General features: G+C 40.3%; 1 protein-coding gene across 1 annotated transcript; it reads right to left on the reverse strand.

Annotated features, from left to right (window-relative positions):
* Positions 1-3,058: 3,058 nt before the first annotated feature.
* evx2 (even-skipped homeobox 2) lies at positions 3,059-5,941 on the reverse strand. Its single transcript, XM_019857617.1, is given in 4 exon segments — positions 3,059-3,319; positions 3,321-3,655; positions 4,470-4,708; positions 4,876-5,941. Coding segments are annotated over 4 exon segments (1,278 nt in total). The 5' UTR covers positions 5,354-5,941; the 3' UTR covers positions 3,059-3,093.
* Between the last annotated feature and the right edge of the window lie 8,041 nt (positions 5,942-13,982).

Below are 13,982 nucleotides of genomic sequence, written 5' to 3' on the forward strand. Positions count from 1 at the left end.
ATTTTTTTCAAACCCACCATCTATCTCAATGCAAGGCTCGCTTTAAAGCGCCAGGAAACGCGGCGATACATCACGGCCATGTTCTCAACCCTCTAATCCTGCTTCTTTAATGGGCACGTTGGAAAAAAAACAACAACTTATCTTCAAGTCCCCGGGGGCCATTCTGGTGCACGGTGTGTGTATATTTGAACCCGTTGCAATTAACGACAGGATCAGCCGGTATCATTTAGAGGTAATGTACAAATAATGGTAAATGATAGGAGTGAAGTGACCCCTTCATCGCCTCCCCCTCCACTCCACGTCGCTACCTTTGCATGCATTTTTAATTAACAGCACGATGGAGCTGTGTCACCCCATGCAAACGCATCCATAGCTGTAAATAAAATCTTTGGCGTGCAGTCTATCATAAAGTCACGAAGGTGTGTGAAGATTTTCTATTTATTTTTTTTCCCCAAGAACAAACACGATCAATAAATAACAGGATTTACATTTCATATTGCACTTTTTTTTCAAGTTAAAATTATTCAAATCCATACAGTCATTGTTTATTTTAAATACAGCGATAGTTATAGAGACCCCAGAAGGTAAAAAGGTCAATATTATTTTCATTCGTGTCAGTGCTCGTTTAACAGACATTTTAAAAAAATTCTTGGGTGGACTGTAAAAAAAAAAGAAAAAAAAATCTACAGTCTTTTGTTATTTTACGCGAAAAATGCTGATTTTAGGGGGCGATAGGTGCGATTGGCTCACATCCAGTGTTTTCAACATTAACAACATTCAGAAAGTCACATAAAAAAAACATCAACATTTAGGAAGCATTTCCCCTCCCCTATAACTTAACCATTTGCAAAATAGTCCACAATTTACAATTCACATGTTTTAAAATGAACATATCGGTGATGTCCCAAATAGGAACGAATAAAACTGCGAATTTGTCAGAATGTGTCCCCTTGTTTGTGTGTGCTGAGGATCTCCTCCATATGGAAAAGCGTGTTTGATGCAACGGCCTTGACTGTAAAGAAAAAATAATCATAAATATATGAATTATAAAACGAGAAATCATTTGGTTTTATCGAGACATTTTCCATACAGAAAAAAAAACAAAAAACAAAAAAACAGTGAGCTTCCTGTTGTCTTTTGGGCATCATATTTGCAAGCCTTCACCGGTGACTTCTTCACCATCTATACAGTTTCCTTTTGTCTTCGCCTTGGCTCTTTTGTATGTCTAATGACTTCCCTGCGCGGGTTGTTAGGACTTGACAGCAAGTCTCCAAACGAGCAAGTTGCCTCGCAGCCGCCTATTCAAAAGGAAGCTCCATCTCGGGTGCATGATTGGCAATTTTTGTCATCATGCTCGCATTATTAAGAGAGGAATTGACAAGAAAGAGGCGATGCAAAATGACGCGCGCCTGCGAGCTGATTGGGGGGGCCGGGGGGGTCCCCGCAGAGCAGAGCAAGAGGTGCTGCTGCAAACATATGCTGTCGGCTGCCAAACATCGCTGCCTTTTTTTTTTGTGGAGTCAAGAAAGATGGGCTGCACAAAATGCAGAAATGAAATCGAGAATTGGAGATTAGAAAGATGCAAGATGAGTCACAGTTTGGGGAATTTTTGAAACACACAAATGGAGGACAATGATTGAAGCTGACAAAAAACCGAAATGATGATGTATTTTTGTTTGTTTTTGTTTCATCTTAAAATAAATCAACAACTGAAGTTGTGGGAGGTCATTCACCGTTAAGAGTTGGAGAATTAGGGAAATGCAAAAAAGGGGGCAAAAAAACGATCGTGATTTAAAAACCCTAATCTGCATGTCTTTTTGACATTTGAATTAGAATTATATTTACCTTAAAATTAAAATTGGAGCACAGTTTGAGACGTTTTGAGAATGATCTTTGTACAAAAACTAACCAACAGTTGTAATGGATTAAAGACACCACGTGTGTCTTTTATTTAAGTTTTAACCTAAAATATATAAAATCATTCACCAATGTGGACCTAAAATGTTTCTAAATCAAATTTGACAAATTGGCCAATATTGGTTGAGGCTTCAAGCCGTTATTTGTATGTGCGTTTCAGTTGCCATTTAAAATGTAAAACGCCAATTAAAGTGTCACGTTATGAAAGGCGACGTAAAGTTTTAGAGAATTGTAGAAATGTAAAAAAAGAAATATCGATGATTTAAACTTAATAAATGTTGCTGTTCGGAAATGTCCCCTGCAAAAAAAAAATAAAAAGATACATTAAAAAATCACCTGTGTGTGATTGAATGAGAGATTTATTTTAAGGTTTGAACCCGGAAGTGTCTTAGATGGTAATTCCCTCCCATTGGTCAATTTGAGAAGTGATTTTTTTTTTAACGACTTCCAGCCTGAATCAATGAATTAGACTTTCAAAACAATAAATTAACTTTAATGGAACCTGCGTGACTTTTTGTGGAGAATAAAGGTGAAAAAAGGCACAAATCAGTCATCAGTGACACAATCTGTGTGACTTTTTTTTTAAGGTTGATTCGAAAATATTGGATATTTAGACAATTGTTCAGACAATGCGTGTATTTTTTTAACGCTTGCGCATTAAAATTAAATTGGTAAGTGGCTGACATTGGTCCATTGGAAACATGTTTTTTAATGACTTCTGTACTTAAGCATACTTTAAAACAATGAAACTGTTGTGTTATCTAGGTTTAGCTTCAAAATATTGGAGAGTATTTTTTTTTTACGAGTTGTTGAGATGGAGACATGTGTTGCCAATAACTGAACATGTTGCCAATGCGTTGTGTTGTGTGTGTGGTTTGTAGGCTCTGCTTCAAATTTTCAAATGATGGCACGTCATTTGCTTCTTAACGGAGAGGCTTTGGGAAAAAAATTGACAATTGTGTTTTTTTTTAAATGAACAATTTGGATGACATTGGTCTTTTAGCTTTTTAACGAGTTCAATAGATCGGGTATTCTAAACAATTAAATAAACTTATATTAAAAACAGAGAGAGAGGGATTGTGTGTCTGTGTGTCGAAAGTAAATCTGGGGTCGGGGGTAAAAAAAAAAAAAAAAAAAAAAAAAAAAAAAAATCGGGCCGTTGAGTGTTGTTGACAGTTATCTGTTGAGTGACGTCTCCTCTCGTTGGTCCGGCGAGGGCACGGAGGTCTTGCTGAGCACAGCCGCCGAGTAGGGCAAAAATCCACTCTCCGACCTTTGTCCCGAGGCCGTGCAGGTGAAGTCGGTGCCGGCGCCGGCGGCCCTCGAGCTCAGCGCGCCGGCCGCCTGGCTGCTGTGGCAGCTGAGACACGAGCAGGGCCCGCCGGCTGACGGAGCGCCGACCAGCCGGCGACTGGTAGAGTCCCGGGTGGCGGAAGCTGCACAGGAGCTCGGGCCGAGAGTAGGGGTGGGAGAGGGCGCGGAAGGTGTCGAGGGGCCGGATGGACGTGGCGAAGGGCGACGACGCCGCCCCCGAGGCGGCTGCGGCGGCTGCGGCCGCCGTCACGCCGACGTGCGGGTAGTAGTGCAGGGGCATGTGGGAGTGGAACGGGTACGGGAGGCTCCCCGTGGCCGCCGCGTGGGTCATCATGTAGGTGTAGAAGCTGGGGTCCGCCGGGTGGGGCCACGACATGGCCAACCGCTGACGCTTGTCCTTCATGCGCCGGTTCTGGAACCACACCTGACACCGAGAACCACCAAAACCGGTATTATGATTTGCCTCGTCATATTTTTTTCAGTTCAAGTAGGAAACGAATGAAACCATTGCTGAAAAAAATTTCGGACAAACTATTTTTACATTTAATATAAATTAACCGGGGAATATTAATATTAATAATCATAAAACAATAATGAGGACTATCAAATAGCAACAACCAATTCATTACTCTTTTTAATTCCGAAATTAATGATGAATTGACTGCACAGAAATCATGCGAAAATAACGATATTGGCACACGAACAGCACCACACGAGCAACAGAAAAAAACAAAACAATTACCTTTCATTTTACTTTTAAATTCGCCACGACTATTACCGCAAAAAAAAAAATATCCAAGTGAGAAGCAAAGCATAAATGCTTTAAAGTTTTCATTCATTTCTCAATGCGGAGAAGGCATCGCGCTGTAAAACAAACTTCCAAAAAACAAAAAATCCCCACATATATATATAGATATATATAGATATATATCTACATATATATATATATATATGAAATAGCACACTTGCAATCCAAACCATTACTTTTTACTTCCGTTTAAATTCACGATGCATTGACTAGTTGTGAACAAACTGCAACCAAAAATGTACTTTTGACTTTTTGTAAAGTCATCTCGAATTTACTATTCATGCAATAATTCACAAACATAGCTAAAGAATTGCCAAACGGCAGGGAATACGTCTGAGCATCTTTAGTTTGTGCATTAATAAATTACACACACACACACAGAGTGGTCTGCAGAAAAAAATAATTGCAGCAATTTCTGCATTTGCTTTACCTTGATGGTGGTTTCAGGCAGATTGAGAGCAGCGGCCAGTTCGCATCTCCTCGGCCTGGAGACGTAATTTTCCCGATAAAACTCCTTCTCCAGCCTGCCGATTTGCTCCCTGGTAAAGGCTGTGCGGTACCTCCTGACCTGATCAGCGTTGGAGTTGTTGTTGGACGCCCCCGTGGAGTTTCCGTTCATACCGGACAGTGAGCTCGAACTTGTGTTGGACGAGCCAGAATCTGAATAACCTGGAGGGGGGGAAAAAAACATGTATTTTAAAATAAATAATATTGATTTGGATTGTTTAAGAAAAGTTTATAAGGGCCTATTTCACAAATTTATTGTTATCATTGAAATGAGGATGTTAGTATCAATTTTCAAAACAATAATAATGCAGTAGTTCATTTAACGCTACCTTTGTTGTTTTCCTTGTGCTGACTTGGCGAGCGATGCGTGGGGCAGCCCACTTCCACATCACTGTTGATGTCCGATTCCTGGGACACTTCCGAGTAAAGGCTCATCTTCTTCCGGCTCTCAGACGACGAAATGTCCGCCGAGGGGCTGTGCTCGCTACCCTGGTGTGACCCGAAGAGGCTGTCGATCTCGAACTTGCCTTTACTGGGCATGTCCGCGAGGCTCCCGTGCAGGGACGCGGACGTGATTCTCGGGCTGAGGCGTCCTCCGTGCTGGGAGTTCTCCAGGGCCTCCAGTACAGAATTGCCGGCCGAATCGGAGAGCCTCTTGGCGGCCACCGGACTATGCAGCCCCCTCTCCATCAGTATCATCTCCTTTCTTATCCTCTCCATCATCAAGGCGTGCGGGGAGGATGAGGAGGAGGAGGAGGAAGAAAAGTGGTCCTGTGCGGGGGCTGAATGCGGGAGCTCAATCCGCATGCAAGTGTCTCTGCGAGGTCTCTAAAGCTTTTTATAAGCAACACGCAATAAATGAAAGAAATGGAGGAGAGCGTGCTCAAAATGTGCCTGGCATCCTCCCCTGCACGCCGGCAATATGTCATTCATCCCCCCCCCCTCAAAAAAAAATACTCTCTGCAGGCTGACGCGACTCCAATGATCATTTATTGTAACAGGTTTATCAGCAAATAAATAGGAGAGGGCTGTCAGTTGATGATGGAGGCGGCCTTCGGTCAGACGAATAATATCCAAGAGGAGAGCAGAAGAGAAGTGAGTGAGGATTTGAGGGCGCACCTCGCAGCTCTTTGGCTCTTTGGCCTCCCGCCTGGCTCACTTTGACAGTCTGATTAATAAAATGAGCGCTGCAACATTTCCCTCTTCATTTAGGAATATTATTATGCTTTGATTCGCTATTGTTTCCCTCCCCTCGCAGCCCCGCCGGCCCTCCCCTCCTCTTTCGAGCCTTTAATGCCACCCCCACCTTTTAGTTTATTTTGCTTCGTTTTTGGGGTTGTGCCAGTGTCTTGCGTGTGAATTTTAATGCTCATTTCATCTCTCTATGAGATGTGAGTTTTTTTTCCCAAGCCTTTTTGACGTCCTTATATATATATGCTTACAACGTAACTTGGTTATTGCACATTTTTTGAAATAAAGCAACTATTCCAGTGCTTTTTGCACTTTACATCTCACTTTACATCAATTGTAGTTAAAAAAAAATCATAATGTCCCTAAATTGTCCTACGGTCTCATCTTGCATTGTTTACACAGAATTTGCCTTATAAGGGAATATCAAATGCGTGCATTGCAAAGGGCTCTCGTCGCTCCAAGACTTTTAAAGCATCATCACAGGACTCCCCCGGAGTTCTCTGGCGTCCCCTGCAGGTTTTCACACACCATGCAAGCATTTTACATTTGCATATCATGGAGGGGCCTTGACATCAGAGCTAAATTCATTTCGTGACCATACGCAAAATACCACCCAATCATCTTGCCCCATTGAAATAAATGGAAATGCCATTAGTTCGTTTCATTCACCCCCCCCCCCAAAAAAAGACACCAAAAAGTAGTCGTATGTTCGGCAATAATAATAATAACACTGCAGTACTAATTTATAAAACATTGAGGAATAACAATTACGTTTTTGCATCATGATTTCATGCTTTCAATCATGAATGGGCGACTCAAACGGAGGAGAGAGAATTTTTCATAAGCATTTCTTCATAAGATATATGCCAAAAATGTCATTTTGACGGAGAAATATGTGTGAGCAGCCCCCCGCCCCCCATGCAAAAGTTCTCTTTTCCGCTCTAATTCCCATCGTGGGTGCACCATTGATACAGCCGCATCATGTTCGAGCCACCATATGCGTTTGTATTATATTAAACTGTTTTCCGTTAGCAGCAGTAACCGTTATGATTTTTCGCAGAGGATAAAGAATATATCCTTGCGAGTACAGTATCGCTATATTGTTAGTTGACATGTGTGGCTGCTCCGTTTGTCTTCAAATTTCTTTTGCTTAAAGGGATATCATTCGCACAACGTCAATCTTAATTTCATAAGACAGTCTTGGCGTTTTGAATTGTGTGTTAGCATTAAGCTGGCAGACTTTCAGGGAAAATTATGTGGTGTGGTTTACTTTTACAGAACCAATTCAAATCGTGAACCTCAGATCTGTGAGGCAGAGGTGCTAAGCCAGCAGACACTAACATGGTGCCCGTGGGCACCAGGTAAACCCCGAGCACCACATGAGTATCCCAGTGACTTCTTCTAAATATAGCTGACCAGTAATGGGGCAAAATGACTTCCTAGGAGTAGAGGAGAAATTGTAAGAAATCATCAACATGATCAGTGTCTTAAAATCAATAAATAAATCATATTAATTATTCATAATAACAATGATATTATCAAAAGTACTTGGAGCAAATATGTTATTTCAGAAGTGTGTATAAAACTAGTATTCCTTCCCATTAATCAGGACCCAAGGAAGTAGCTCTCAGTTCAAAAAGGTTGGTGACCACTTCTCACCATGCTAGGCATTAGCGATTAAGTTCGAGTGTATCACTAAAAGATGTCTTATATTTTAGGAGATTGCATTTCTGGATAGTCCCAATAATGGTCATGAAGATATGCTGAAAAAGTAAGCACATAGTTAGCAAGACAGACTGTGATTTTGTAAACCTGCTGTGTTTGCGTCCACGTTGTTGGTGGAAACAGTGGACATCAGCTCGTGACAGTGGATAAGTGGTTAATTTATTTTCAGGTGTGTTTGGCACAAATGACTCAGTTAAAGAACACCATAACTACCGTGAAACATGGTGGGGGCAGCATCATGTTTTGTTTTGTTTTTTTCATCAGCTTGATCTGGAGTCTTAGACAAGGTAGATGAATTCTAAACAGTTCCAAATAGCTGTCAGTGTTCACATAATATTTTCGGACTTGTGCTAGAAAAAAAAATTAGCAGGAAAAGACTACGAGAACATCTGAAATATATTTTGGGTTCATCAGAGGTATTTTAAATTTTCGCAGGTGTGTGCTGACTTCCGTTTAATATGAGTTTAAATGTGACTGTGTTCATTCTGAACACAGTCCCGTTTCCAGTTATAATGGGATGTGCACACTAGTGCAACTTGTAGGCTACAGAACATTTGTTAAGTTCAATTCGGTTGCATTTAAGTCATTCACTGTATTGGCAGACATACGATGTTAGTGTCTTTCGTCTTTTGATTTGAGGTTCCACTGGCTATTGTTATGTTTTCATCCAAAATTCTACTATGGTAATTTATGATCAAGTTATATGTTCATGAATGTATGAAGTCTTGTGGTAGATGTATAGTGATGTGCATGGCCTACATAATTGTTTCATTCCTTCGTCTTTTGTTTTTTTTTTGTTTGTTTTTTGTTTTTGTTTTTTGAGGCGTGGGTGTGTTAAGATGGGCAATCTGTGACTACTAAAGTGGTTTCAGTGTCCTTAATGTTGTTGCACCTTCCCAATTATTGCACAGGAAACCAGATTGGAACCATCAATCTCACAACTGTGAGGCAGACATTGAAATCAGTAGTCGACGGTGCTACTCTGATATGTTTCCATCCAAATTAAATGCCTAAAACAGTTTTTGTAATGAGTCAAAACGTTGTGAGTACCTACTTATTAATGTATTGTATTGTAATTGTGCATTTATGTGTATGTTGACTGCAGTAGGCAGAAGCCGCAGACCAAACAAGCTGAGAACATGTGGGTACTCGTCCCCATCTAGTGGACATTTGCAGAACTGCAACCTCTCGTGGCTTCACCATCCTCGCACGTGTTGGAACTTGGAGCCACTCGACTGTCTGCATTCACGTTGCGCCAGCTTTAAACTGATTCATCTATTCTAAACCTTTTCACTTCAAACTATAGACTAAGAAGTCTCAGAATAATTTTCATTGTGTGTTGTTTACATTTCACCCAACCTCCCAACTTCACTGCAATTGCCGTTTGCATCATCTAAACTGAGGAATAAAATGAAGCCAAGATGAGTCACACAAGATGAGTAAACGTGTGACCTTGTGTAAAATATCAAGGCCCATAGGCTGTGATTAAAATGAATACTAAATCAAACCTGAGGTCGTTTTTTAAAGCACTGCAGGGATTTATTTTGATTTTACGCTCCAATGGCGTCTGAGGCCCCGTTTGCTTGCGTTAGCTTGCCATCTAGTGAGCAATCGTTGCAGTTACAGCCAGCGCCCATAACGTTCATCGAAACGTCAGCCTTAAATGTCATACAGGTTTCAACAAATAGTTCCAGGTTACAATAAATAATCCCAAGTGGAACACCTTCCTTATTGTTTTTGTTGTTTTTCAATTCAGATTTAAAACATGCTCGACTGGGTGTTGCAAATACACAACCACCCACGTGACAGATAGCTCGATGACAGCCAGACAGACAGCGAGCTAGCTAGCTGGATAGTTAGATAGATTGATTTCACTTTACCAAGGGCATTATTCAGCTTTCTTCTGGATTGACCATTTAAAGTGTGAATTAGTATAGCAGCTTTAATGGAATACAGTTCAGGGGATACTAAACTGTTGTTAATTAATTGAATATGCACAGTAGCCACTGTGCGGAATACAAATGAATGGCGGCGAGAGAATTGCCCATTGGTCGTATTAAAGTGCTGACAGGACAATTTAAGGAGCCAGTTAGTGATTGTGTTAGCGTGAGCACAGAAAGTAGTCGTTTTCTTTCTCCTCTTTCAAGCAGTTAAACACTAACAATAATTTCTGGTGAGACACAGCAGAACAATAATAAAAGAACTGTGCAAAAGGGCTCATGTGCAATTCAGACACAAAAAAAAGAACACTCTTCTGTATTGAGTTTTACATTTCTCGTGACTGCGAGGCTAATGTATGAATAATAAATATAATCTTTAAACGTGTTTTTTTATCCGTTTTACTTCGACTTAACAGAATCCCTGATTTAAAAACGTTAAACATCTCACTGGTTGCATTCGTTCACTGTCCATAAAATTCCCAAGTCAGCATTAACACGACTCTTTTATCAGACGTTCACATGAGAGGTTGTGTAGTTCTCCAAGAAGCATTTTAAACCACTAAAAAAGATTCTATATTTTTAAAAAGTGGTTCTTTGACTAGGACGCATCAAAGGGAACCGCATTTGGATACTGGAATTTAGGTTTAACAAGTGGTTCCAATGCAAACCAAATGGTTCTTACATTAATCCTAGTATTGGCCAAAAGAACACTATAAATAACGCTGACGGGGAATACATGGAGCGAGGGGTATAGCGCAAGGATTTTTTTCTGCTAACTGGGCGTCCTTTAAAACAATCGAATTAAGACGGTGTGATTTGAACCAATTCAACAGCTGGAAAAAAAAACTCAATTTAAGAGCTGAAACAAAGTTAATTATCGAAAGCCAAAAATTAAAATGAAATACCTTATATTGTGTTTTGATCCTATTGAATTTATCTTTCTTTAATTGATGAGACGATAATTTCCCAGCGCAGCCGGAAACAAGCACGTACAAATGTGCACTTGTATGATCTGCATTTCGAAATATCGACAATTGTAACGGAACTGCAATAGGGAAATAATAACTGTATTACCAATTATAGGAGCTCAGCTCTTCGTTCTGTAATAGAATTAATAAAATGTCCCGTATGCCATCGTTAGGTTAATAGCATATTTGACTGCGTAATTTCACTTCCTGTCACACTGTCACGTGCTCGCCCAAAAATAAGCTTGTCCCTGTTTTTTTGTTTCTCCACGTGCAGATTCCAATTGTACACTCCAAAGGGTGAATCGAAGAAACTCGAGTCTTTTGTCGTTTGGTTGCTGTTTTATGTTTTTCTTGTTTTCCCGAAAACGTTCCAAAAAATGACAGCTCTGCTATACATTCGGCTAACTGTATGTGAACGTACCACTTATAACAAACCATTTGCTCGTTCTTAAACGAACGAAAGCTGGCTATACGACGGAAAAGCGTGAAGATTTCAACAATACTTTTGACTTTTACAGTCTGTTAACGGCGTGAATCGGGATTTAACTGCGTCACCCTTGTAAGGTTAGCCCTTTAAAACAAGTCTCAAGTTGGCTTTTTGGAAACCTTTGGAGCACCCACACCCACACCCACCCACCCACACACACACACACACGCACACACACACACACACACACACACACACACACACACACACACACGGGAACACACACTTTAGCCTGTAAAATGTGTCTGTAAAGCAATCCTATAAAGCCTTACAACAAAAGTTAGCTTGATTAATTTAATGTTATAATTATATTTCAGACACAGCACAGAACTTATCTTGCAAAGAGGTGCCAATCGAGACGTGAAGAGTCTCCCACCCCTGTGTGTGTGTGTGTGTGTGTGTGTGTGTGTGTGTGTGTGTGTGTGTGTGTGTGTGTGTGTGTGTGTCGCAGACAGACGTGCAGAGCAGCAGAGAACTTGAACGAGAGAAGCAGCACGGCTGCAACACAGGCAGCAAGTTTATTACCAAGGACAATAGTGCAAGGAAGAGCTTCTTTGGCAGGAAACCACACTTGTGAAGCTCTTCACACAAAGAGCCGTAAAACAACACAACATGTACATATTTTCCATACACGAACTAACGTTGAGGAACTTTTCCCCAATTTCAAGACGCTTTCTATGTGTGAATAAATACCTGCGAAATACGCCCCCCGTGACACGATTTAACTCCAAATAAACGTCCACCAAATCCTTTATTGTGAGTCCCCTTTTGGCAAACCTTCAAAGAGCAATGGTCTTGTCAAGAAAAGTCGTTTTTTCGTTTAATAGTTGAGGTTGTTCTACACCGAGGCCGCACGAGACGTTGGTTTATTCGCATTCGCTTAACACGGAAAAAACGTGCATCTGTTTTTCGTATTAACCTACTTTTTCGTGCCTTTCTTTGCCCGATAAAAAACATTCATGGCTTTAACCGGGATGTTGAATGAAACACGCCGAGACATTTTAGCTTTGCATACTGACGATTTAAAAAAAAATGGTTTACATGTATTAGTTTGGAACTATACCACTCCCCCGTTTTGTGACCATGAAGGTAACGCTCGGCGTCTCCGCACGTCTTGTTTTTGTATTCTTGTTGATTTGAAAACAGACGTTAAAATTTAATTCTCGATTTTGTTCCTATAGCAAAAAAAACAATCAAGTCCAATGTTTCGAGCACATTATGCAACGTTCCCTGTTTACAGTGATTTTTTTTTTTTATGTACTAAATTCTTCTTTTCTTTGGTTGGGTGCGTTATGCAAGTGGCCAATAAACGAAGGATTGCTGCAGAATAGCTTCATTGTTGCATGGTGACCCTCAAATGCTGCTGCACAAAAAAGAACAGTCCTAAGATGCATCAGCATCATTTTATAACGATGACGACTCTCTGAATTTGAAAAAAAAAAGAATTATTGGAACGTTCCATTTGCTCGGGCGTTTTTGATTTGGTTTGAAATAAGTCAAAATGTATACAATAAGCGGTATTTATAGTCTTTAATGTCCCTTTTCGGGATTTATAATGAACACAAGTGCTTTTTGTAACTGTGGTCAGACACCGAATAAGAATCTGAATATTCATATATTCGTACAAGCAATTGCATGTGGGGTTTGGGGTGTATGGGGGATTTTGTGCTAAGATTTTTTTTGGGGGGGAGGGTGGAATTTTTAATAAAAACTACAAAAATGACAATTATTGTCTTTTAGCCTAAACGTGGTTTCATGGGAAAAGTATAAATGGGGTATGAATTACTGTGTGATATACATAAATACAAAAAAAAAAGGTAGCCTTCACATAGTGTTTCATATGCGTTTATGAAAACGTGGTCCAGAAGGTCTTGAGTTATGTTGAACATTATTCAAGGCAATAGTTTAAAAAAAACTACTACGTCCATTTAACGAGAACATTTAAGGTAACAATAGAGCATAAAGATAACTCAAAGTGCTTCACACGTGGTGTGAAGGAAAATGTTGATACTGATTCGCAGTTATTTTGAGGATTGTTGTAGTTCATTTTAACTATACCTCATAACGACTATTATTTCCTTTTGACTTTTTAAACAACTGAAATGCTTGACACAGCATATACGTAATAAATACGAAATATAATGAGATAGCAGACCGGTGTGAGTCAAAATGTGGTGTGTTTTGACCGTATTGGCATCATTTTTTCAGTATTATTTGTGTAAACTGCGGGTCAAAAATAACCCAATTTGAGTCCGAAATTCGAATGACCCGCTACTTGGGTCAATTTGACCCAACTTCGTGGGTTGTTTTGTACCAAACAATCACCAAAACTGAATATTTCTTTAGCCAAAACAACGCAAAATTGGATCAAATTGACAAAAGTAGCGTGTTGGTCCAATTTTTAACCCAAATAGGGGTTGTTTACGACCTGGTAGGTTTAATTGTGTATTATTTGTTCTTTTTGTTGGCCCAACAACGCTGTAAAAGAAATAATAACAAAGTTGCGTGAACTAAAAATTTCAAAGCAAGTAACTTGGTAAAAAAATCCGATCCGCTTGTCCTCACGCGAGTCAGGGGCAATTAAGTAGGGCAAGTCAACCAAATATTGAAGTTTTGCAAAGAAAATTGTCTTTCCCGCATTTTCTACAAAGAAATAGTTTACAGAATTATTTATCCCATTGATGCCCCCAAAACCCCCCCCCCCAACTTAGCGAGGTGTTTTGGAGCAAACAATTTCCTTGGTTTGTTGTGCGAACGAAGGTTGCCAAAAATGTCAATAATTTATATTTTAAAGTTGTCCTAACTTAAATGACTGTCCTTCCCCCGCCCTCCCCCCAAAAAATACAAGTTGTGTTTTTTTATTGTGAAAAACTTCTCGTGTGCATCCCCAAAGTAAAAGCTCCTGCTCCTGTCATAGAGGCTTTACGTTTTTTTTTATGCCCATAAATCAGACGAACGGTGAAAATGGATGAATTCAGGCACGCAGAGGCACGCACAGGGACACACACACACACACACACACACACACACACACACACACTATGCTCACCATCGTGGAATGATCGGTCTCGCTCTATTTGGAGCTTTCACGTAGGGTGGGGCCGCCGTGCGCACTTTGCATATCA

This window comes from Hippocampus comes, unplaced genomic scaffold (assembly GCF_001891065.2).
Source record: "Hippocampus comes isolate QL1 unplaced genomic scaffold, H_comes_QL1_v1.1 scaffold359, whole genome shotgun sequence".
Taxonomy (NCBI): Eukaryota; Metazoa; Chordata; class Actinopteri; order Syngnathiformes; family Syngnathidae; genus Hippocampus; species Hippocampus comes.